Source organism: Eschrichtius robustus, chromosome 15, assembly GCF_028021215.1.
Source record: "Eschrichtius robustus isolate mEscRob2 chromosome 15, mEscRob2.pri, whole genome shotgun sequence".
NCBI lineage: Eukaryota > Metazoa > Chordata > Mammalia > Artiodactyla > Eschrichtiidae > Eschrichtius > Eschrichtius robustus.
Genome location: NC_090838.1, coordinates 45,853,190 through 45,878,997, shown reverse-complemented (window position 1 = coordinate 45,878,997; position 25,808 = coordinate 45,853,190). Strand labels below are relative to the sequence as shown.

At 37.7% G+C, this 25,808-nt stretch overlaps 1 protein-coding gene across 1 annotated transcript in view; it reads right to left on the bottom strand.

Annotated features, from left to right (window-relative positions):
* Positions 1-24,745, bottom strand: part of ACYP2 (acylphosphatase 2) — a 179,760-nt gene extending 155,015 nt beyond the window's left edge. Inside the window, exons 1-3 of the mRNA XM_068564515.1 lie at positions 24,431-24,745; positions 10,624-10,640; positions 8,992-9,101 (exon numbers count right to left, since the gene is read on the bottom strand). Coding sequence (XP_068420616.1) covers positions 8,992-9,101; positions 10,624-10,640; positions 24,431-24,572 — 269 coding nt within the window. The 5' untranslated portion in view covers positions 24,573-24,745. The remainder of the gene's footprint in view (positions 1-8,991; positions 9,102-10,623; positions 10,641-24,430) is intronic.
* Between the last annotated feature and the right edge of the window lie 1,063 nt (positions 24,746-25,808).

Sequence of the window (25,808 nt, the reverse complement as noted above, 5' to 3'; positions counted from 1 at the left end):
TTAATAAAGATAAAAGTTGAAATTAAGGAAATGGAAAACCAAAAAAGTAGAAATGATCAATGAACCCAAAAGCTGCTTTCTAAGATATACCAATAAAATAGATAAATCTCTTCTAAGACTGATTAAGGAAAAATGAGGAGAGAATAAAACTATGTAAGATTAGGAATTTTCAAAGGAGATATAAACACAGATACAGAAGAGATTTTAAAAATTATAAAATCTATAACCACAAATTTGAAACCCTAGGACAAGTGGATAATTTCAAAAAAGAATTGGATAATTTCCTAGCAAAATATAAATGAATCTGGGAACAACTGGCAAACCCAAATACACCAATTACAATAGACCAGATTGGAAAGGTGATTAAAGGCCTATCATTAAGAAAGCACCAGGACCAAGTGATTTCATAACTTATTTCAGCTAACCTAAGAACAGTAATCTCAGTATTATTTAAATTATTCCAGAATGAATGAAAAGGGAAACTTCCTAATAGATTTCATGAACCAGCAGAACTTTTAACACCAAAACTTGATACAGTAACACCCCTCCCCCCCCAAAAAAAGGAAACCATAATCTCACTTATAAGTACAGATGCAAAATTTCTAAATAAAACATCGGGAAGCAGTATTCAGCAATGACTCAAGAGAATAACACACTGTGACCAACCAGAGCTTAATTCAAGGAATGCAAGAGTGAAATTCAATGTAATGAAGTTTATTTACCAAAAATCAACAGCAAACATCATTCTTCATCATCATGGTGAAAAAATAAAGCCATTTCAAATAAAATCAGAAACCAGACAGGAATGCTTGCTATGGCTATTACTATTCAACATTGCTGTGAGGAGGTCTAGCAAATGAAGTAAACACTGGATAAAAGATACACTATTTTGGCTAATTACAGAATTATATACTTAGGAAATCTAATAGACTATAGTTTACAAAAAAAACAACAAACAATCAAATCTAGTACAATTAATGAGAATATTTGATAAGGTAACTCTATGATATAAGATAAATATACAAACATCATTAGGCTTTCCTTATTCTAGCATAAATACCCGGAAACAAAAATGGGAAAAATATTCCATACATAATTGTGAAAAAAAGCAATAAAATATTGTTATGGAATGAATGTTTGGGTCCTCCCCAAATTTATAGCTTGATGCTTCATCTCCAATGTGATGGTATTTGGAGGTGGGGTCTTTGAGAGGTAATTAGGTCATGAGGATAGAACTCTCATGAATGAGATTAGTGTCCTTATAAGAACACACCAGAGAGCTAACTAGCCCTCTTTGTGCCATGGGAGAATACAATGAGAAGTCAACAGTCTGCAACCCAGAAGAGGGCCCTCACCAGAACGTGACCATGCTTGCACCCTGGTCTTGCACTTCCATCCTCCATAACTCTGAGAATTTATGTTGTTTATAAACCACCCAGTCTATACGGTGCTTTGTTACTGAAGCCCAAACTGACTAAGGCAAATACTTAGGAATAAACTCTGCAAGAAAAGCACAAAACTTATATGACGACAACCATAAAATCACATTGAAGTATAAATTTTAAAATCTGAACAAATGAAAAGATATCCATATTCTTAGATGGAAAGATTTAATAACAATTCTCTTATATCATAAAAATGTGCAATTAAAAAGCAAGTAAAATATGGGCTCCTAAAAGAGAAAAGAGACATTAGGTAAAAGCTGAGGAAATCTGAATAAACTATGGACTGTACTTAATGCCCAGTACATCAGTACTCGTTCATTAATTGTACCATATGTATCATACTAATGTAAAATGTTAATGGGGAAAGGGTGAGGAGTATACGGAAACCCTCTGTACTATTGTCACAATTCTTCTGTAACTCTAAAACTGTTTTAAAAAAGAAAGTTTTCTTTTTTAAAAAAACATATTTGTAAGACAATTAGGGAAGCTTAAAAAAAACAGGGCTTCCGTGGTGGCGCAGTGGTTAGGAGTCTGCCTGCCAATGCAGGGGACACGGGTTCGAGCCCTGGTCTGGGAAGATCCCACATGCTGTGGAGCGACTAAGCCCGTGAGCCACAACTACTGAGCCTGCGTGTCTGGAGCCTGTGCTCTGCAACGGGAGAGGCCGTGACGGTGAGAGGCCCGTGCACCGCGATGAAGAGTGGCCCCCGCTCGCCGCAACTGGAGAAAGCCCTCGCGCAGAAATGAAGACCCAACACAGTCAAAAGTAAATATAAATAAATAAATTAATTTTAAAAAAAAACAAATATTATTCCAATTAAATAGATAAAATTATCTTAAAGTTTAGAGAGAAAATAAATGCCCAAGAAAGCAAAAAAGTGAATGAAAAAGAATAATGACAGAAAATATACTATAAAGCCACTGTAATTAAATCAATATGGAGTATTAGTATAGGAATAGATATATCAATCAGTGGGCCAGAACAGAAAATCCAGAAATAAAATCCAGTTTATATGAGATTTTAATATATGACAAAAATGTATCTCAATTCAATGGGGAAAGAGTGACTATTTAATAAATGGTGCTGGCACAACTTGCTATCCATCTGGTAGAAAATAGTCTCCAATCTCATATTATAAATAAGAAACAAATTCCAGATGGAGTAGATGCCTAATGTAATAAATAAAGCATCAAAAAGTAAGAAGGAAAGCTAGGAAACAACACACAATCTGTTTTTTAAACAGAAAGAAAAGATAGCCATATCTAAGTTTATAAAAGTGAAAAACAATTTATGTTTTTAAAAGCTACCATAAACAAAACTAATAGGCAGATGATAGATTTGGGGAATGCCTGAAAAAGAGATAACAGATAATGAGTTAGTAGTCATCACCAATATACAAAGTGCTCTTAAAAATTGGCAAGAGACAAGCAATCCAGTGAGAAAATTGGTAAAGGATGTGAAAAGGGAATCCATGAGAACAAATCCACATAGCATGAAGATGCTCCGACTAACTATCCATTAGAGAAATGCAAACTACAGTAAAAAAGATAATACATCACTCTACACCAAATCAGATAAAAGAAAAATGAGAGCGCAACAGTACCAACTGCCAACAGGATGAATAGAAAAAAATGTAATTGTTTACAGCTGTTCTGAAAAGCAGTCAGGCAAATATTTTTAAATTAAAACTACACAAGACACTTCAACCAACAAATCACACTCCTAGAAGTCTACCCCATGAAAATAAAATCACCAATAAAATGTTTATTGCATCATTGCTCTTATTGCAGAAAAAAATAAAAATAAAAAGTAGAAAACACGACGACCCAAAACCTATGGGATGCAGCAAAAGCGGTTCTAAGAGGGAAGTTTATAGCTATACAAGCCTACCTAAAGAAACAAGAAAAATCTCAAGTAAACAATCTAACCTTACACCTAAAGAAACTAGAGAAAGAAGAACAAACAAAATCCAAAGTTAGCAGAAGGAAAGAAATCATAAAGATCAGAGCAGAAATAAATGAAATAGAAACAAAGAAAACAATAGCAAAGATCAATAAAACTAAAAGTTGGTTCTTTGAGAAGATAAACAAAATTGATAAGCCATTAGCCAGACTCATCAAGAAAAAGAGGGAGAGGACTCAAATCAATAAAATCAGAAATGAAAAAGGAGAAATTACAACAGACACCGCAGAAATACAAAGCATCCTAAGAGACTACTACAAGCAACTCTATGCCAATAAAATGGACAAGCTGGAAGAAATGGACAAATTCTTAGAAAGGTATAACCTTCCAAGACTGAATCAGGAAGAAATAGAAAATATGAACAGACCAATCACAAGTAATGAAATTGAAACTGTGATTAAAAATCTTCCAACAAACAAAAGTCCAGGACCAGATGGCTTCACAGGTGAATTCTATCAAACATTTAGAGAAGAGCTAACACCCATCCTTCTCAAACTCTTCCAAAAAATTGCAGAGGAAGGAACACTCCCAAACTCATTCTATGAGGCCACCATCACCCTGATACCAAAACCAGACAAAGACACTACAAAAAAAGAAAATTACAGACCAATATCACTGATGAATATAGATGCAAAAATCCTCAACAAAATACTAGCAAACAGAATCCAACAACACATTAAAAGGATCATACACCACGATCAAGTGGGATTTATCCCAGGGATGCAAGGATTCTTCAATATACGCAAATCAATCAATGTGATACACCATATTAACAAATTGAAGAATAAAAACCATATGATCATCTCAATAGATGCAGAAAAAGCTTTTGACAAAATTCAACACCCATTTATGATAAAAACTCTCCAGAAAGTGGGCATAGAGGGAACCTACCTCAACATAATAAAGGCCATATATGACAAACCCACATCAAACATCATTCTCAATGGTGAAAAACTGAAAGCATTTCCTCTAAGATCAGGAACGAGACAAGGATGTCCACTCTCACCACTATTATTCAACATAGTTCTGGAAGTCCTAGCCACGGCAATCAGAGAAGAAAAAGAAATAAAAGGAATACAAATTGGAAAAGAAGAAGTAAAACTGTCACTGTTTGCGGATGACATGATACTATACATAGAGAATCCTAAAACTGCCACCAGAAAACTGCTAGAGCTAATTAATGAATATGGTAAAGTTGCAGGATACAAAATTAATGCACAGAAATCTCTTGCATTCCTATACACTAATGATGAAAAATCTGAAAGAGAAATTATGGAAACACTCCCATTTACCATTGCAACAAAAAGAATAAAATACTTAGGAATAAACCTACCTAGGGAGACAAAAGACCTGTATGCAGAAAACTATAAGACACTGATGAAAGAAATTAAAGATGATACCAACAGATGGAGAGATATACCATGTTCTTGGATTGGAAGAATCAACATTGTGAAAATGAGTATACTACCCAAAGCAATCTACAGATTCAATGCAATCCCTATCAAATTACCAATGGCATTTTTTACAGAGCTAGAACAAATCATCTTAAAATTTGTATGGAGACACAAAAGATCCCGAATAGCCAAAGCAGTCTTGAGGCAAAAAAATGGAGCTGGAGGAATCAGACTCCCTGACTTCAGACTCTACTACAAAGCTACAGTAATCAAGACAATATGGTACTGGCACAAAAACAGAAACATAGATCAATGGAACAAGATAGAAAGCCCAGAGATTAACCCACGCACCTATGGTCAACTAATCTATGACAAAGGAGGCAAAGATATACAATGGAGAAAAGACAGTCTCTTCAATAAGTGGTGCTGGGAAAACTGGACAGCTACATGTAAAAGAATGAAATTAGAATACTCCCTAACACCATACACAAAAATAAACTCAAAATGGATTAGAGACCTAAATATAAGACTGGACACTATAAAACTCTTAGAGGAAAACATAGGAAGAACACTCTTTGACATAAATCACAGCAAGATCTTTTTTGATCCACCTCCTAGAGTAATGGAAATAAAAACAAAAATAAACAAGTGGGACCTAATGAAACTTCAAAGCTTTTGCACAGCAAAGGAAACCATAAACAAGACAAAAAGACAACCCTCAGAATGGGAGAAAATATTTGCAAATGAATCAACGGACAAAGGATTAATCTCCAAAATATATAAACAGCTCATTCAGCTCAATATCAAAGAAACAAACACCCCAATCCAAAAATGGGCAGAAGACCTAAATAGACATTTCTCCAAAGAAGACATACAGACGGCCACGAAGCACATGAAAAGATGCTCAACATCACTAATTATTAGAGAAATGCAAATCAAAACTACAATGAGGTATCACCTCACTCCTGTTAGAATGGGCATCATCAGAAAATCTACAAACAACAAATGCTGGAGAGGGTGTGGAGAAAAGGGAACCCTCCTGCACTGTTGGTGGGAATGTAAATTGATACAGCCACTATGGAGAACAATATGGAGGTTCCTTAAAAAACTAAAAATAGAATTACCATATGACCCAGCAATCCCACTACTGGGCATATACCCAGGGAAAACCGTAATTCAAAAAGACACATGCACCCGAATGTTCATTGCGGCACTATTTACAATAGCCAGGTCATGGAAGCAACCTAAATGCCCATCAGCAGACGAATGGATAAAGAAGATGTGGTACATATATACAATGGAATATTACTCAGCCATAAAAAGGAACGAAATTGAGTCATTTGTTGAGACGTGGATGGATTTAGAGACTGTCATACAGAGTGAAGTAAGTCAGAAAGAGAAAAACAAATATCGTATGTTAATGCATGTATGTGGAACCTAGAAAAATGGTACAGATGAGCCAGTTTGCAGGGCAGAAGTTGAGACACAGATGTAGAGAATGGACATATGGACACCAAGGGGGAAAACTGCGGTGAGGTGGGGATGGTGGTGTGCTGAATTGGGCGATTGGGATTGACATGTATACACTGATGTGTATAAAATTGATGCCTAATAAGAACCTGCAGTATAAAAAAAAAAAAACAAACAAAACAACTAATACTAAACTTTCATTGGGTTATTTGTATGGAAATATGTTAATATAGATGTTTCAGACATTACATGAAATTTCTAAAAATCTTATATTTGTATTTGTATGGAAATATGTATGGAAATATGTTAATATAAATGTTTCAGACATTACATGAAATTTCTAAAAATCTTATATGTTCTGGTATAATGTTATAAGTAATAATCCTAGTTATTACTTTAAAATGTATATCTCAGAAATAACTAATTTTCTTGTCAACTGCATTATTATGAACTTTCATCAAATCTTAAAAAAAAAAAAAAAATAAAAAAAATAAAAAGTAACAAAATGAGTTCCCAGCAATAAGGTAATAAATAATGGTACATCTATACTGTAGAATATTAAGCAGCCATTAAAAAGAATGAATTAGTGTTACACCATTTGACTTGGAGGGATTTTCCTGGATGTATTTTTGAATGATAAAAGTGAGATGCAGGGACTTCCCTGGTGGCGCAGTGGTTAAGAATCTGCCTGCCAATGCAGGGGACACGGGTTCAAGCCCTGGTCTGGGAAGATCCCACATGCCACAGAGCAACTAAGCTTGTGAGCCACAACTACTGAGCCTGTGCTCTGGAGCCCGCGAGCCAAAGCTACAGAGCCCATGTGCCTAGAACCCGTGCTCCACAGCAAGAGAAGCCACCACAATGAGAAGACCACGCACCTCAACAAAGAGTAGCCCCACTTGCCACAGTGAAAGCCGGCTAGGGAAAGCCCGCTCGCAGCAACGAAGACCCAACACAGCCAAAAATAAATAAATAAATTTATAAAAATTAAAAAATTAAAAAAAAATAAAAGTGAGATGCAGAGAGGTGCATACACCAGAATCCCATTTTTTAAAAAGCAAACAGTGAACAAAACCCCAAAATATATGTGCACCCGAGTGTGTGTGTGTGTGTGTGTGTGTGTGTGTGTGTGTGTGTGCTGTGTAAAGGCAAACACGGAGACAAACATGGAAGGAAACACATACAGGTTGCTAACGTAGATGACTGGCAGCGTGGCAGGGAAGAAGGGTGTGCAGGGGTTGCAAAGGAAAAATGGGCAGAATGTATGATATGATTATGTTAAGGAAATTAATCAAAAGCTTGCTACAACATGGATTAGGGTATAACATGATTGGCATGAGCGTCCATCCTCCATGTGGTCCCCATTCTCAAACTATATCATAGTCATCTGGCATTTTCTCATCCATTGAACTATTAGTTCTGTATAATGTTAAGTCTCACAGTCCTCTCATTTGTGCATTTTGTGACCATCCTACTAAAAAATATAATTTTCCCATTAACTGTTATCCCACATTTTATGAAATTGAATTTTGGACCCCACTCTTCAAGTTGGGGTATGGTTTATGCACAAATGCAAATATGTACCTATACATAAAGAAATTAGAAAAAATAAGGAATTGGTACTTATATATTTCTTCATTGTTGAACGTCCATAAAGTAAAAAATACCAGTTACAGAAAAATATGCATGAAGTATTCTATTTCAGTGAAAACACACAAAACCCTAATTTTAAACGTACAATTAAGAATTTTTAAGTGAAAAAGAAAGTTTTGGATAGGATTCACAAAGCCACTGGCTCAGGTTACACAAAGGGGAAGGAAGTAGAAAGGAGGGGCTGATGACTAACTTTGCTTTTATACCTCTCTACATTTTATTACTTCACTTATTACAACAAGTAAAAAAGTATTGCTCTTGAAATCTGAAAACATTAAGTAAAGAAAACAAAGATAAATTGCAAATAATAAAATAAATTGGGTATTAACGAGTAGCTACCTCGTAAGACCTGTTGTGAAGATTAAATGAGATAATCCATGTAAAGTGTTTAGCACATTACCTAACATGTTGCAAATGCTCTATAAATAGGAGCAATTTTTATTTAAAAAAAAAAAAAAGACTACCGAGAGCAGTGGAAATTAGGAAGCTGAAAAGATAACGTCTTTGAAAATGACACTGTGTACACAAGGCACTTTTTTCCCTATAACTGAATCTGATCTCCTTTGCGCTGCAAGGACTCATATTACGGTAACTATACAGCTCATCAAACACACTTTCATTGACAGTAAAAATAAAATTACAATTAGATAAATAAGATACTTCAACAATACAAAGGAAATGGCAACTTTTTGCCTTGCAGGCTCTTTAAGAACTTCAAGAAGCATCCTAAAGCACTATGCTTCTGTCACAGGCACTTCAGATAAGAAATACTTGACCCTGGATGTTTCCCTCATATTAGAGGAGACTGAACAGAACACATTTCACACAGATTGGAGAGTGATGCCATTGCTCTATCTGAGGGCCTGCCCAAGTGGGAAATCCATTCCTAGACGTAGAAATTCCACTCTCAACTCTGAAAATTTCTTTGCTGGTCTGCCTAAAAGCATGTTGGTTTAGTGATAATCTACAAACTAAATTTGGTCCATCAATTCTATTCTTATTGTACAACCAAACATTGAAATAAGTTCATAAGTTGCATGAGTGTGTTATTCGTCTTATTACTTACATGGAATTGACTTTCTCTTCGGGGCCTTGCACTTGGCCTGTCACAGTGCCTTTGCTGGTATTCTTCACCCAGCCAACCACACCTATTTTCCTTGCCTCATCTTCGGTGTACTGGTTTCAGGAGAAAACAAGAGAGACGAAGTCCATCATCAAAGGCCTGAATTTACAACATACTCAATTCTAACATTCAAAAAGGTATGATCACAAAAAAGCTGATTACTTTAAAATATAGTCTATGCCAAAGATTGTGTAGCTGACCTATAGTAATACCTATATTTACAAAAACTTTCATTTAAATGGTATTTTGTGTGTGTGTGCTAAATTCCACATTCAGTGAAGACAAGCACGTTATGAGAAAATAAACTGATGGTGGGAATTATTTCAGAAAACAATTTCCATGATGTGTTTTGGAATCCATAAAACTCAGTTGCATTGCCCTCACAACCTGCTAATGCTAAATTACACAGTCAATCTGGGTTTCAAATGATGATCACTCCAAGATTCTTAATCACTGAGCAGAAATATCCAGTTATGATCAATATAAAGTATTGGATTAAAAGATTTCAATGTTTTCTGTTGACTCTGGACTTGCCATGCAAATGTTATAATTGCCTATGAGTAAATTTATTTCTCCTATTATTCGTAATAGTTTTTTAAAATTCCTTTTCCTGATTCCAAATTCAATTATGCTACCAGCACATGCAGACCTAGAAACATTTTTATTTTGAATTACTTTAACTACACCACACTAAAATTCTTGTGGAGCCAGAATACCAGCATTTTTTAGAAACATGCTCTTCTCCTGTTTGGAGGCCAGGGTGACCAAGAGCTCTACACTCCACGTCCCCAACTAAATGAAGCAGCACAAACCAAGATGATTATAGCTAGGATTGCTGGAAGGGCTGGGTTCTGAAAATGTCATGCCTTCACAGATAATAATGAAAAAGGAGACAATCTGAACTCCAGGGGATGCGACTATCTCAAAAGGCAGAGACTTGACTTGTGGGAACCTGTTAGAACCTTTAGAGGTTAGGAACAGAGACCTAGCTAGTGATTCCCAGCTCAAACAGTAGGTGAGAATACATGCCACGTTTAACTTTTAGGAAAGGAGTACTATATTTTAAAAATAGATATTTTAAAAGTATTTTAAAATAAATAAATATTTAAAAATAAATATCTAAAAGGCAGCAAGGGGTTTTAACTTTAAAAACCTAGGAACCACTTCCTTATGCAGCAATGGGCTTTTCTCATTTTGCAATTCAAGATACGTACCCTTGCCTGGAGAGATTCTTCCATCCAGAACAAGTGGAAGACCCCACACTGTGTATTAAATATACCTAATCAAAATGTTTAATTGGATCACCCCAAGAGAGGTACTTTCGAAATTCATAGAAATATTAACGGAAAACTAGGAAGGCTGTAATGTTTTTAATAGGCTACTTTTAAAAGACATCCTTAATAAAAATCTCAACCAGTAACTTGAAAGAAATACAAATATTTCTTCATTCACTGTCAAGGACAGGAAATTAGCAATAGATTAGCACTAAGGAGATAACTGCTCTGTCTCTGTGACTAAATAACAGTGGGGGTGGGAGGGAGATGGCAAAAAATAATAAACAGATTGTTGACTTACCATCCTGAAGCAAACACCTGTATAAGAGAAAGATGAAAAGAAATGTCAGGTTGTCTAGCTTTAAAAAAATTATATATTTCCTGACTTAGCTTTCATCTAGTTTATTAAATAGTAAGTAAATGAAATGAACAAAACCTTTAATATCTGAATGTATTCAGAAAGTGTTTTTTAAAAATTCTTTTAAAACAAAAAGGAAGATTATTTTTGGAGAAAAAGAATAATATTCTGAAACCAAAGTATAATGAAACGCCAAACTGCATATTCCTTCTATTTTAAAATGCTAAATAAAACAAAATAATTACTACAAGAACAGTTGAGTGTGCTGGCATAAAACTTACCCACCCTCAGCTTTTAGAATGTCTTCTTTAGGGGCTTCCCTGGTGGCACAGTGGTTAAGAATCCACCTGCCAATGCAGGGGACATGGGTTCAAGCCCTGATCTGGAAAGATCCCACTTGCCACGGAGCAACTAAGCCCGTGCACCACAACTACTGAGCCTGTGCTCTAGAGCCCGTGAGCCACAACTACTGAAGCCCGTGTGCCACAACTACTGAAGCCCATGCACCTACAGCCCATGCTCCGCAACAAGAGAAGCCATGGCAATAGGAAGCCCGCACACTGCAACGAAGAGTAGCTCCCGCTCGCCGCAACTAGAGAAAGCGCATGTGCAGCAACGAAGACCCAACGCAGCCAAAAATAAATAAATAAATAAAATAAATAAATAGAATGTCTTCTTTAAATACAAGGACTAAATTCAACTTTAAATGTAATAAAACATTTCTATTTTAATTCCACATTCTGAAAAAGGCAAAACTACAGAGACAGGAAACTGATCTGTGATTGCCAAGGGCGGGAGTGGGAAGGAGTGGGGTGCCGAAAAGGAGCACGAGGGAAATTTTTGGGGTGATTGGACTGTTTTATGTCTCAATTGTGCTGGTAGTGGTGGTGTTTACATGACTGTATGCATTTATCAAAACTCATTGAACTGTATACTAAAAAGGGTGAATATTACTGAATGTAAATTATACCTCAATTTTTAAAAATTAGAAAAAAAAAATAGGCAAATCACAGGTGATAGATCAAATCAATCTCAGAGAGGTCAAAAGATATTGCTTCTCCAAACAGCAATTGAGCCTGGTTAAGAGGATACAGAAGACAAGATCAGTGGCTTGGGTAATTTTATGTAGTTTTGTAAGCGGATTTATAATAACAAGGAGTATCATTTGTTTCCTGAGGGTAGTGTATTGTGGTACCAAATGAACATGAAGAAAAAAAGAGTAGCGGAGCAACAAAGACAGGATAGTATCACAAATGAAATTCTTATGGGGCTATAAAGAATATTTTAAAAGATACCTATAAATGTGGAGGAATGATGAGTGGGGAGTATTGATCTGAAGAAGAACCAGAAAGGTAATCTGTTATATAGATGGAGGGAAAGACATGAGTCAGTAGATATAAAAGGAATGGGCAGAAAATTCAAGAGAAACTTCAGGTTAACCAGACCATGTAGAAGAGACAAAACAGGCAGAACTGTGGAGAAGTGTGCAGTCATTTTTTCCTGGAGTGAGGGGATCCCAGAAGACACTGACTAAGCAGAGTTGAAGGTTTGGGTCCAGGCCTATTGTGCATATTCCCCTCTGAGTTTCTCAACAGTGAACAGCCCCAAATGATGTTAGCATTAAGAAAAGAAAGCACATGCAACTGAAATAAACAGAAATTGGAAACATATGGTCCAGCTCTTTCCTATTCAGAGCGGTCCATGAACCAGAGGTACCAGCATCACCTGAGAGGTTTTTAGAAAATCAAATTGTCAAGCTCCTCCCCAGGACTAAAGAAACAGAAACTCTGCAGGTTGCATCTAGGAATCCAATTTTAACATGCTCTCCAGGTGATTTTTATGCCCGCTAAAGTTTAGAATCAACGGTTGGCTCCACCTTAAAGGAAGGTCTGGGAAAGCTTTGAAAAGGATTTATATTTCAGGTGACGGATTGCATCGCAAAGGGGAAAACTCTACTCTTGTAGGGTACTGCAGGTCTGATGCATTTCTCACTCATGCTGTTCAAATTCGTGTTGGTAATAAATAATGTACTTGCATGTCAATATTGCCTCAGCTATTTTACAAGTCAACAGCGCTACTTGAAAGGAACCATGGACAATGAAAAGACAAAAAACCCTGTCCTGCACTCTAACGGGATTTGGTGCTGGAGCAGAGCAGGCAGCCTGTCGCTTAGGTTGCTCCCTCCACCCTTACTACTTATTGCCAGAAACACCGGGGCTGCCACAAAGAGAGGTTAACAACTAGCTGCCCACTCCACGCCACGCCACCCCCGGTGAAGAGCGACATCCTTTCAACATTTATGAATTCCCAGCAGCCCTTCCACCATCTATTTACTGATGACAAAAAGGCCATTTGCTTAAGGTGACAGGATTTGAGGAATTTTTAAAAGAGTTATCCAACACATTGCAGGGTTAAGGAAATTACCTACTCCAGTCTGCTAATGAAATGTTCTTTTCACACAGACATAATGTAAGAATCAGGCAACTCATATACTTAATAAGCACACTAGGGACTTCCCTGGTGGCGCAGTGGATAAGTCTCCGCGCTCCCTATGCTGGGGGCCTGGGTTCAATCCCTGGTCAGGGAACTAGGTCCCACATGCATGCGGCAACTAAGAGTTCGCATGCCACAACTAAGGAGCCCACATGCCACAACTAAGGAGCCCACCTGCCACAACTAAGACCTGGTGCAACCAAATATATAAATAAATATTTTTTTTAAAAATAAGCACACTTTTAGACATTCTGATTTTTAGACATTCTGATTATTCACTTAACAAATATTCATTGTCTAATTCTGCAGAGAATGAGATGAGTAAATAAGACAGTCCTGCCATCTAGGAGCTTACAGTATAGTGAGGAAGATAGACAAGTAAAATGGCAATTAAAATGTAGAAGACAACAGGTACAAACTTCCAGTTATAAGATACATAAGTACTAGGGATGTGATGTACAACATAATAAATAAAATTAACTTATGCTTATGTTACATACGAAAGTTGGGAAGAGAGTAACTCATAAGAGTTCTCATCACAAGGAAAAATATTTATTTCTTTTTCTTTTATTTTGTATCTATATGAGATAATGGATATTCACTAAACTTACTGTGATAATCATTTCATGATGTAAGTCAAATCATGCTGTACACCTTAAACTTATATAGTGCTGTATGGCAATTATATCTCAATAAAACTGGGGAAAAAAGAAAAAAGAATAATAAATAAAACTTTAAAAATAAATAAAACATAGAACAATTATGAGTTGAAAGATGCATAAACCAGGATGCAAGTGGGAGTTCACAGGACAAACAAATGACCCACCCAGTCTTGAGTAATTTTAGGGCAGGCTTATTGAAAACGGGACATTGATACTTCAATGATGAGCAAAAATTAGTATGATGAGAATGGAATAACATTAAAGATGGAAGAGCATGTGCAAAGTCCCCAAATCAGGATCATGACCTATTTGGATACCACACATAGTTAAATAATCAAAACCATGTCATTGCACTCATTTTACCAATTATTTCTAGCCCCAAACTTCATTTTCAAGACTTGCTAAAAAATAGTTTAATTCTGTTTCAACTGTTTCTAGAAAAATGGGTAAAAATGTTTTTACACCCTAGTCCAAGTTGTCATAATCTCTCAACTAATCCACAGCAATGGCCCCTTCACTAGTCTCCCTATGTCTAGTTCTGCCCTCCTACAGTCTAGTCTCCACAAAGCAGCCAAGGTGGTTTTCTTTCCTTAAGTAAAATCAAATCATTTCCTTTCCCAGCTAAAACCCTCTGGTGGGTCCCTATCACACTCAAAATAAAATACATTCTGGTTACCACAGCCTCCAGGCCCCTTTCTAATGCTCTGTCTCATCTCTTAGGACTCCTCTCTGCTCATTCCATTCCAGCCAAATTTTTCTCCTTCGTGTCCCTCAACATGCCAAGCATATTCCTGCCTCATGGCCTTTGCATTTACTATTCCCTCTGTCTGAAATGCTCTTCCCCCTGATCGTCTCATGGCTGGCTCCTTCTCATCGTTCATGTCTCTGCACCAATGTCATCTCCATAGAGAAATAGTCCCTGACCAATTTATCTAAAACAGCACTGCATCCTTATATGTTTCCTGGATATGCATAACCGATTACCATATGATATTACTATGTATTTATTTGTTTTTTTTTTTTCTGTCTTGTTCAACACTGTGTCCCCAGCACCTAGACCAGAGCTTGGCACATAGTTGTTGAATAAATGAATGAAAGAAAAACCAGCTGATAAATATTTAAGTGAACTGTTTTACTGTCCTGTAGTAATTCATTATTAACATTGTAAATATACATGCAACCATACTGATTAGAGTTTAATTTCAAAGTGATGATGATAAATTTACTGCACTCAAAGCTGGAAAGAATCATAAGACTTCTGTGTTGATTCTAGCAGAACTTTACTGCTTTATCTAAATGATAATATATAGTTTGATGTGTGTATGTGTGTGTTTATATATAATATACTATATACTACAAAGGGTAGCAAGAAGTCACTACATAATGCCTAAGTTGACAAATCAGGAAATATTAATATGAGCATGTTGTTTATAAATAATGGCTTAACAACCATAAGAACTGAAAAAAGAAATGATTAAATTGGTTGTCTTACAGAACTTAGAGGACTTGGGATAGAAGACTAGAGCGGGACATGGTGGCTGTATTTGTAACTATGAATGGTAAGGGCACACACACATTTATTAAACAGATCTTAAAACAGTATAACTAAAGGATTGTCCTTTAAGTTTAAGAGACTTAATTTTAGGCTAAGTTCATACTGCTTGACAAATTGGGTAGATAATACAAGTGTTGCCCATTGCTTTAAGCAGTGATAAATGGAAAAAAAAAAGACTGAGATAAATCATATGTGAAAGATTCAATATGTACTTAACAGAAATTTAGGTTGTCTTGGTTATAAACCAAATATTTTGAGATTGAGACCAGGGAGATCAAAGTCTTTCTGTAGTACGTCCTTTTGCATCACTACTTGGGAAAGACTACCAAATGTAATTACTATGCTGTTAAATGTATTTAATATATGAATATCTGTGACAGACACTGTTAGCTGCCTACACAAAATCCATTTTCCCCTTCTGCTTTTCTAACAGAATTCTGATTTTACTTGAGGCAGCAACATGCTCTTCTATATTTACCGATCTTCCTTATAAGGGGTGGTCCATGTCAAGTGGTTCAGCCAAGTCACTGGTTGAAGCTTTCAAGAAAGCTCTTTGACAGGGGCTGTCTCAGCCAGGGGTTTCATCCTTTTTCCCTCTCTCTTCCTGACTGTAGGGTGAATGTAATGATTGGAGCGATAGCAGCCATCTTGAAACCATGAAGGAAAGTCCAAGGAAATCACAGAGACCTTGGCGGCGACATCCCTGAGGGATGGGGGAAGTAGGGGATGGGGAATGACTGGTAAAGGGAACTGTGGGGCAGGGATTCTTTTTGGGGTGATGGAAATATTCTAAATTAGTGATGATAGCTGCAAAACATTGTGAATACAGTAAAAAACACTATATTTAGTATGTTTGAACGCGTTACAAGAGTGAATTTAATATTATGTGAATTAGATCTCATTTTTTTTTATGTCACACACACAAAAAAGGAAAGCAGGAAACAGGACTGTGACGTCATCCTTCCTATTTCTCTCTGTAGAACAAGGACAGTCATTCCCCAATTTGCTCTCCATACAACATCCCTGACTTCTATCATTCCACACCAAAAAACTCTGCTCTGCAGATCATCTTGAGGTACTACAACCAGAACTAAATAGTTGAGCTCCCTCTAGCTGTCCTTGCTTATTTCTGGGAGAGAAAGTTTCTTTGCCCTTGTGATAGTTCCTTTAACGGGGAGAAATATCCACTAGTGTGTCATTCCTGGCCACTCTCTACCTGTTCCTAACTCCTCGGGGACAGGCAGTGACTTATCTAATGGTTAAGTTTGGAAGGAGAAACATACATAGTCCAGGTGCTTCCTCTTCTTCCTTCTGGGAACTAGTTACTCCAAGGAATCATCCCTTCTGTTCTGTTGAGGGAGCCCTGCTGGTGCCTTGGTTGGTGTGTTTAATTCTGCAGTACAGATTATTACAAAGTCTACTTACCTGAAGATTGAGACACATCCCCCAAACTCTGCTTTACTCATTGTCTTACTTGTCAATAACTCACATAATGAAGAGGGGTGTTGTTTACTGGGTCCCTCAACCACAACCCATATTTTAAAGCCTTCGAAGGAATGTGTATCAAGAGGTGTCAGGACCTCCAGCCCATTGACTTTGTGAAGCAGTGAACCATGCAGGAATTAACTGTTCAAAGCTCTGGAATTTTCTCAGAGTCTTTCTGAGAGTCCCCATCCCTAGTTTGAAGCATTCTGTGCAACAGAGGGAGGTCCATACAGAAAAAAAAGTGAATGTGGACACAGATTTTCTGCGGTTGAGTAGCACTGACTGGAACTGAGCACTCTCAGGACAGGGCCTGTACTGGGGAAGTTGCTTCCATGGGCTTCCATGGCCTCTCTGCACTGCTTTCACCCTGCTTGCTAAAGAGAAGGGAAGCTGATATGACACATGCAGTTTTTTTACAGGCACACTGCTCTGGAAACTGGGACAGACATCAGCCGCTTCAGTTATGAGAGACTCAAACAAAATATGCCACTCAGTCAAGGCTCAGTCAGCTGCAACTTGAGCTTGCTTTGTGAAAAGATGTGTCAGGGAGAAACTCTGAGGTGAATATTTGCAAAGCAAATCATACTTTAAATCTACAAAGAAGTATTGATGTTTAAAGAAACCATATGATGAATTCTAAACATCAGGATCCTTTCATGTAAAATCAAATTTTCATATTAAACTGTAATCCTTCATCCTGGGCTCGAACTGCATGTGTCAATTTTGAATGCAGGAAGTCATCAAGTCACTACCTTACAAAGCAGCCCTTAATGACTTTAAACATCTTTAATAGTTAGAAAGGCCTTCCTTCTATGTAATAAAATTCTGCCTCACTTTAACCTTTCAACATCCATCCAGGATCTGTCCCCTGGAGCCACACACCATGGCATCTTTCAAACAGTCGAAACAGCAAATATACTACTGTTTCTTCTCCAAGCCAACTATCCCAAGCACTTGAATTTAATTTGAGATACTTTGGAAGTTCCCACCAGAAGCACAGCCTGCAGGGGATATAAAAACAAGCTAGCTTGACCTTTAAAATATTGGGTGGGCCAAAAGGTTAGTTCAGTTTTTTCCATAAGATGGCTCTAGTAGCACTTAGTTGTCTTTAACTTCATTCAAAACAATTTTGTTAGATTGTATGTGACATTTGTCATATCAGCGAGCATTTAAAAAAAGACATCAAAATTGGTGAATTTTTGTGTACCCATTTTAATATTGGAGATGGAAGAAAAAAGCAACATTTTTAGCATATTATGCTTTATTATTTCAAGAAAGGTAAAAACGCAACTGAAATGCCAAAAAAGATGTGTGTGGTGTGTGGAGAAGGTGCTATGACAGATCGAACGTGTCAAAAGTGGTTTGCGAAGTTTCGTGCTGGAGATTTCTCGCTGGACGATGCTCCACAGTCGCATAGACAAGTTGAAGTTGACAGCGATCAAATTGAAACAATAATTGAGAACAATCAACGTTATACCACGCGGGAGATAGCCGACACACTCAAAATATCCAAATCAAGCACTGAAAATCATTTGCCCCAGCTTGGTTATGTGAATCGCTTTGATGTTTGGGTTCCACATAAGCTAAGCAAAAAAAACCTTCTTGACCATATTTCCGCATGCGATTCTCTACTTAAATGTAATGAAAACGTTCTGTTTTTAAAACAAATTGTGACAGGTGATGAAAAGTGGATACGGCACAACAATATGGACTGGAAGAGATCGTGGGGCAAGCGAAATGAACCACCACCAACCACACCAAAGGCCGGCCTTCATCCAAAGAAGGTGATGTTGTGTATATGGTGGGATTGGAAGGGAGTCCTCTAATATGAGCTCCTTCTGGAAAACCAAACGATTAATTCCAACAAGTACTGCTCCCAATTAGACCAACTGAAAGTGGCACCTGACGAAAAGTGTCCAGAATTAGTCAACAGAAAACGCATAATCTTCCATCAGGATAGCGCAAGACCGCATGTTTTTTTGATGACCAGGTAAAAACTGTTACAGCTTGGCTGGGAAGTTCTGATTCATCCACCGTATTCACCAGACATTGCACCTTCAGATTTCCCTTTATTTCGGTCTTTACAAAATTCTCTTAATGGAAAAAATTTCAATTCCCTGGAAGACTGTAAAAGGTACCTGGAATAGTTCTTTGCTCAAAAAGATAAAAAGTTTTAGGAAGATGGAATCATGAAGTTGCCTGAAAAATGGCAGAAGGTAGTGGAACAAAAGGGTGAATACGTTGTTCAATAAAGTTCTTGGTGAAAATAAAAAAATGTGTCTTTTATTTTTACTTAAAAAACCAAAGGCTCTTTTTGGCCCACCCAATACTATCCTTATTGTCTAGTGAGAGACACAGATAGGTGTATACAAATAACTATAGTTGAAAGGAGAGGGACTTCCCTGGTGGTCCAGTGGGTAAGACTCCATGCTCCCAATGCAGGGGGCCCGGGTTCGATCCCTGGTCAGGGAACTAGATCGCACATGCCACAACTAAAGATCCCACATGCCACAACTAAAGAGCCCACGTGCCACAACTAAGAGCCGGCATAACCAAATAAATAAATAAATATTTTTTTAAAAAAGGGAGGATGGATTTGGAGAAGTAAAAACAAGAAGTAGAACAGAACTACAAATGAAATGCTATAGGAAGAAAGATGAGAAAGGGAATTAGAGTTAATCGTATTTCTTGACTTTAATGTACTAAAATTTTCAACCTCTAAAACATAACTTTTCCACTTACCTGTCTACGTAAGGAAAAAAGTATACACCTAAATTATGTGGTGTCTGACAAAGCTATTTAGTAATTATCCTAATTTTCATTTTAAGCAATCTTAAAGAAAATCGCTATTTATTTCTGTAGTCTAATAAGTTACTCCCATTCTAAATCTGAGTCAATCCCATCAAAAACAAACTGTTAAATTTCTAATGCACAGGTAAACCAACAGATTGCCACAGTCCATTTCTACAGGTGTCGTCAGTATTTACCTGAGAGTTGGTAAAGCATCTATACACAGCTTAATCAATTTCTCTTTCAAATTTTCAGATTATTCTTGATGTAATTGTAATTAAACATTTATAGGAACATTATAAGCCATGCCATAGTTACAAATGCTCTAAAAACCCAGGAGGTCAGTCCCCTACTCCCCTATCCCTCATCCCAAAGCCCCCAATGTAACAGAAGTTGGTGGGAAAAAAACATGGAGCTTCTTGAGAATATGGAGATAAAGTAGAGGATGGAAAGGGAGGGGAAAAAAAGAGTAACTTAACAGTGGACAAACACTATCTCAGCCAGGTGATCAAGGTTAACATCAACAGTGATAAGTCATGTACCCTTGATATGCTGATGAGAATGGCACTTTACCTCTGTGGTCTTCTTCCTGATAACCCACAACCTCAGTCTTACAACAAAAATACCAGACAAATACCAGTGTGGGAGCATTCTACAAGGTACCTAGCAGCAAAGTACTCCTTCAAACTGCCAAGGTCATGGAAAACAAGGCAAGTTTGAGAAACTATCACAGTGTAAAGGAGCCTAAGGGGACAAGATGACCCAATCTAATGTGATAGCCTAGATGAATCCTGAACAGAAGAGGACTTTAGGTAAAAACTAAGGAAATCTGAATAAAGTATAGACTTTAGTTAAAAATAATGTATCAATATTGGCTCACCAGTTGTGACAAATGTACCATACTAATGTAAGATGTTTACAGTAGGGGAAACTGGATGTGGAGTATACACGAACTCTCTATAGTATCTTTCTAACTTTTCTATAATTCTAAAATTGTTCTAAAACAAACAAACAAAATTATTTTTAAAAAAATAGAGGGAAGGAAGCAGCAATGGAGAGCAGCAGCAGCCTGATGGAAGAAATGTTCACATATTGAGGTATGGGGAAGTCATTCTGGCTTATCCAGGAATTAACTTGACTTTTATGCTAACTAAAACAGCCTGTTTGTGGCTTATCAAACACTGTACATCTGCTTCAACTGTTAAAGAAAAGGGCACCTTAACCAGAAGTAAAGAATGTCCATGTTAAAAATAAAGATTATATGCCTCCCTTTCTGGGATGCCAATGCTGGTACTTCTTTGATGATAGGACTCTCTTCCCAGGTGCCAAGGACATATCGGCTCACTGTGTACATGCTGATCTGTTTTTTTGAAACCTTGAAGGAATGAATCACTGATTTGTTAGAGGTTCTTTGTTCTGACAAGATACAAAACTGTACTGGAAACCATGCTTCTCCAGAGCAGTTCCTCAGAATTATCTGAGAGACTGTCTCCCCGGCTATAGTCCTCAGTTTGGCTGAAATAAAACTCTTTTCTATTCCAATTATAGATTGTTTATTGATTATTTCTGTCAACAAGCCTATAGCTCTATGAGTGGACTTTGCAGAAGGGCCTGAGAAATAAACCCACTATTTGTAATATTATTTCTATAAATGTATTTTCCTGAATTTCAAACAACCAATTTATAAACTAGTTCTTGAAATGCAATCTGTATGCAAATTAGGGTGTGTGTATTGGAGAACAAGGCAGAGTATACCATTTTGACATCAAGGATGATTTAAATTCAAACATTCTAAATACAAATATAACAGCATACCCCGTTTTTGGTTAGAAAATATTTTCTGTCATAAGCTCCGTCAAGCAAATTCAATTCACTGATCAATTTTCCATCAGAACAAGACAGTTAAATCATTTTCCATATTAATTTTTATATCATTGAAGCAATTTTCATTAAGAATATTTTTCATTTAAATATTTTAATGACAATTTTATTTATCAATCTATACCTTGTCCATATTCAATGTTCCTAATTATAGCTTCCTCTATTGTAAATTTACCTTCATAGCCATTATTTCTAACAAGTGAGTATTCACTAAGATTTTATTATTCCACACTTTTTAAAGATCCCTTTAATCATTCTCCATTTTACATTATTAAAATAAAATTAAAATTTTTTATCATTTATTGTCAATTATTTCTACACTATCATTATGACTCAGACAAAAAGCTAGTGGTTTGTATTTATTTCTTAGGTAATCCACTAAAAAATTGTGAGCAGTTCTGTGAGACACAGAGAGACGCAGACTGATACAGCAACAGTGCCAGTGCCAGTGCCATCAAGCAACAGAGAGAGAGTCAGAGGCTGCAGTTTTGAATGTGCTGACTGCCTACTGACAAGGTCAAACTTCCTTGGAGCCAAAAAGACCATAAAAACATCCTCAGAATCATCTGGAATGGTCTAGATGGCCAGGTCCAAATGTCCTGCATCAGTGTATGTATGCATTCTGTTCATAGGTTTGGAGGAAGGCAAAATAAAGGTGGAAAAGGTACTGAGAGGAGGATCAGTAGGATATAGTGATTAAGAGCATGGGCCCTGGTATAAAACTGTCAAGGTTCAAATCCCAGCACCACCACTTAACTCACTCTGTAACCTGGGAAAGTTACTTCACTATGCCTTAATTTCTCCATTTGTTAAATGAGGAAAATGGTTGAGGTCATAGGGTTGACGATTAAATGAGTACAGAGTTTGGCACATCCTAAATTCTCAGCAAATGTTGGTGTATATGTGTGCAAATATGTGATTGTGAATTTGTCCCACATACTAGGCCTCGATAAATCAATAGTATGCATGTACTCTCTTCCATTTAACATACTGTAAACAACAGTTATTGCCCTAAAGCTGATTTTTAAACCCCACTGTTTATATATCGTACATTTCTCTTTCCTATTATGTATACTGTTGCCCCAAATTGATCTTCATACACCATGTGACCACCATATGGACAAAGTGCAATTACATAGTTAAAATTAATAGAAATACATTATGTGTTATCAGAAAACCTCATCTAATGGGAAAGTGCAGGTTTTAGAGTTAGAGAGATGCAGGATCAAATCCCATTTGTCGACTAACGGCTTGTCCAAGTTACGGACACTCTACTTATTTTATCATTGTTAAAACAGTACTAAGACATATATCTCACAAAATTGTGATGAAGATTAAGTAAATAATAGTAGGATGCTCAGCACATGGTACACCCTCAGTAAACGTCACACATGTGCGCGCACACGCGCACACACGCACGCTCCTTAACTACTCCCGTCTCTGTCCAGTAGACCAAATAGTTTGTCAAGTGGTCTTTGCCACCATTTTCATTGTTATATACATGTTTCAATGACTTTTTGGGGTAGTTTTCAATCTAGAATACCATACCCCTGGGTGTACCGAAGACATTCTAAAGGGTACAAAGCACGAATAATTTTAAGTAATCGATTTCTGTATCTAGAACTTCCATATTTTTTTTTCCCTAAAACTGACTTGTCTGAGGAGACACCTGTAATCCGCCATGATTCTCCTTTCTTACCACCCTTTCCACAGTTACCCTTTGAAAGAAAGAGCTATTTCTTTACAAAAGGCATACACTCACCCATCCTTTATCTTATCCTGGTATGCTGCCCCAAAGTGTAAAAACCTCTAGAATACCAAAATACAAAGATAACTCAACCCTTTAATCAATGTTCCATAAAACCCCCAGCTTTCCCCTTAAGAAATAAATTTCCAAAACAAATTTACCTTTTTAATTTTAATAATGTTTATCACACTTTTAAATGTATTTATATTATTTTCATCAAGTGTATTCTAATAATAGTCACAATAGTAACTCAAGCCAAAAGAAAAAATAAATAAATAGAGCTTTATGGTCAAAGGAAATTAAGAAAATATATGTATGTGTGTATATATATACACATACATATGCACATACATATTGCAGAGAAGTTTGGTAGGTGACCAATTAGAAATTGCTCAAGCATAACAATGGGATAAAATTCTGTGGGGGAAATGGAATGGAAATCAAATTCAAAGAGGAAAAGGTATGATGCAAAATTTCCCACTGTTAAAAAGCTTTACTTTGAATGAATGATGGCAAATATTAAATCACTACCATATTTATATTCCATTGGATAAATTTCAGTGATTTAACATTTTAAGTTAGAAATAACGATAGTTACAATAAGCCAGACATGACATCCTCTGCAACGATTTAAACTTATAATGAAACAAAAATTAGATAACAACTTAATAATTCTTTTAGGAGCTATACAGGAAAAAAAAAAGTATAATCTCCTACAAAGAGAACCCTCAAACACCATCTTAGGTGTCCATCCTGAACTCAAGTCAAGCGCAGTAGTTTCAGTGGTAAGTAACGGGGACCACTAGTTCAAAGACCCTCTCTTCTTTCCTTCCCCCGCTTCATTTTGTCCTCTCGGTCCGCACTCCCCGGACCCCCTTAAGTGGCCCACTCCCGGCGCCCGACTGTTCCTCCTTCTCCCAGTCTTTCCCCGGCTCCGCTCCCCTCCCCCATCACCCAGCTCTTCTGCTGCGCATGCGCCCTTCACCTCCTTCCCACCCGTGGCTGCTGTGTCATGGCCGAGCGGAAGTCCCAGCCGCTACGGGGCAGGGCGTCCTTAAGATGGGGTGTGCTTGTCGAAGCTTTCTACTCTTCCTCCCCAACACCTCTTTGATCTCCCACTGTAAGGGGGTCCCCTACCCTGCACTCTCCCGAACACTTCGTAGTCCACGGATTTGAGTGGCCTGGCGGTAGACATGGCGGCGGCGAGGCCTCTGCCGAGGAGCCGGAGCTGGGTTCGGGGCGCGGTGACTGCAGCGGCCGCGAGAGGGAGGGCGCACATGGGACCGATCGGCGCACCCCGCGCCTGTCACCGGCCCGGGACGCGAGCGCGCCGGCGTCACGCGTCGGAAGGCGGCAAATGAGACGGCGGGGACTGGTAGTGAGGGCAGCCCGGGACGCCTGGAAGGAAGAAGCCGCTAGGTGCCTGGCGCCCGAGGTCTCCTTTCCCTGCCCCTCCCTCGTGGTGGAACCAGACTCGCTTCCCGGGAGGGATGTCAGCTACGCGTCCCTGCGATTTAACGAACCGCTGCGCTTCTTTGTCAGTGTTTGTATTTAAATAAAAGCGGAGGCTTGGCCCAGATGTCAATAGTTTGGTACCCCAAAACGATTCTTTTGAAATGAAAGACCTGCTAGCTCGATGACTGAGAGTATTTGGTTAGTGAGTAAATTTTTATTAAACGTTTAGGTAACTGCTAAATCTATCAGGCGATTTTGAGCCGTTCTTAAGGTGACATCTGCATCCTCTTTTCTATTGAGTCAGAAAAGCTTTGGGCCTGAATCCATATTCTAAATGGATTGTGATATATTCTGGGACAAGAAACTTTAATGGAAACAAAAAAATCTTGTCTGCTGTGAACTCATATAGCTTTTTAATGATCTTGATCATTGTTCAGCAATGCCCCCAATTGCCTAGAAGGTTAAAGCAGTTTATACTTTAGAAAATTTTACTTCCTGGTGAGCTGTTACGAAGTCTTTTTTTTTTTTTTAATTATTATTTATTTATTTTTGGCGTGTTGGGTCTTCGTTTCTGTGCGAGGGCTTTCTCCAGTTGCTGCGAGCGGGGGCCACTCTTCATCGCGGTGCGCGGGCCTCTCACCATCGCGGCCTCTCTTGCTACGGAGCACAGGCTCCAGACGCACAGGCTCAGCAGTTGTGGCTCACGGGCCCAGTTGCTCCGCGGCATGTGGGATCTCCCCAGACCAGGGCTCGAACCCGTGTCCCCAGCATTGGCAGGCGGACTCTCAACCACTGCGCCACCAGGGAAGCCCACGAAGTCTTAAAGCAACCCACAACTCCAGAGAATCTGTATACAGTTATTGATAATCTGCTGCCTTCTAGAAATCAAAATCCTTTTACTTGTGAGAATTTGCCTTTCTCAACATATTTGTTGGCTTCGATATCCTTACATATTTCTCTGCATCTGGCCATATAATTAAAATAATCCTCTGCAATCTGATTCAATATTATGTGCCAATTCTATTAGCACCAAAAATCATCTAAAACTTTCTTGGAATGT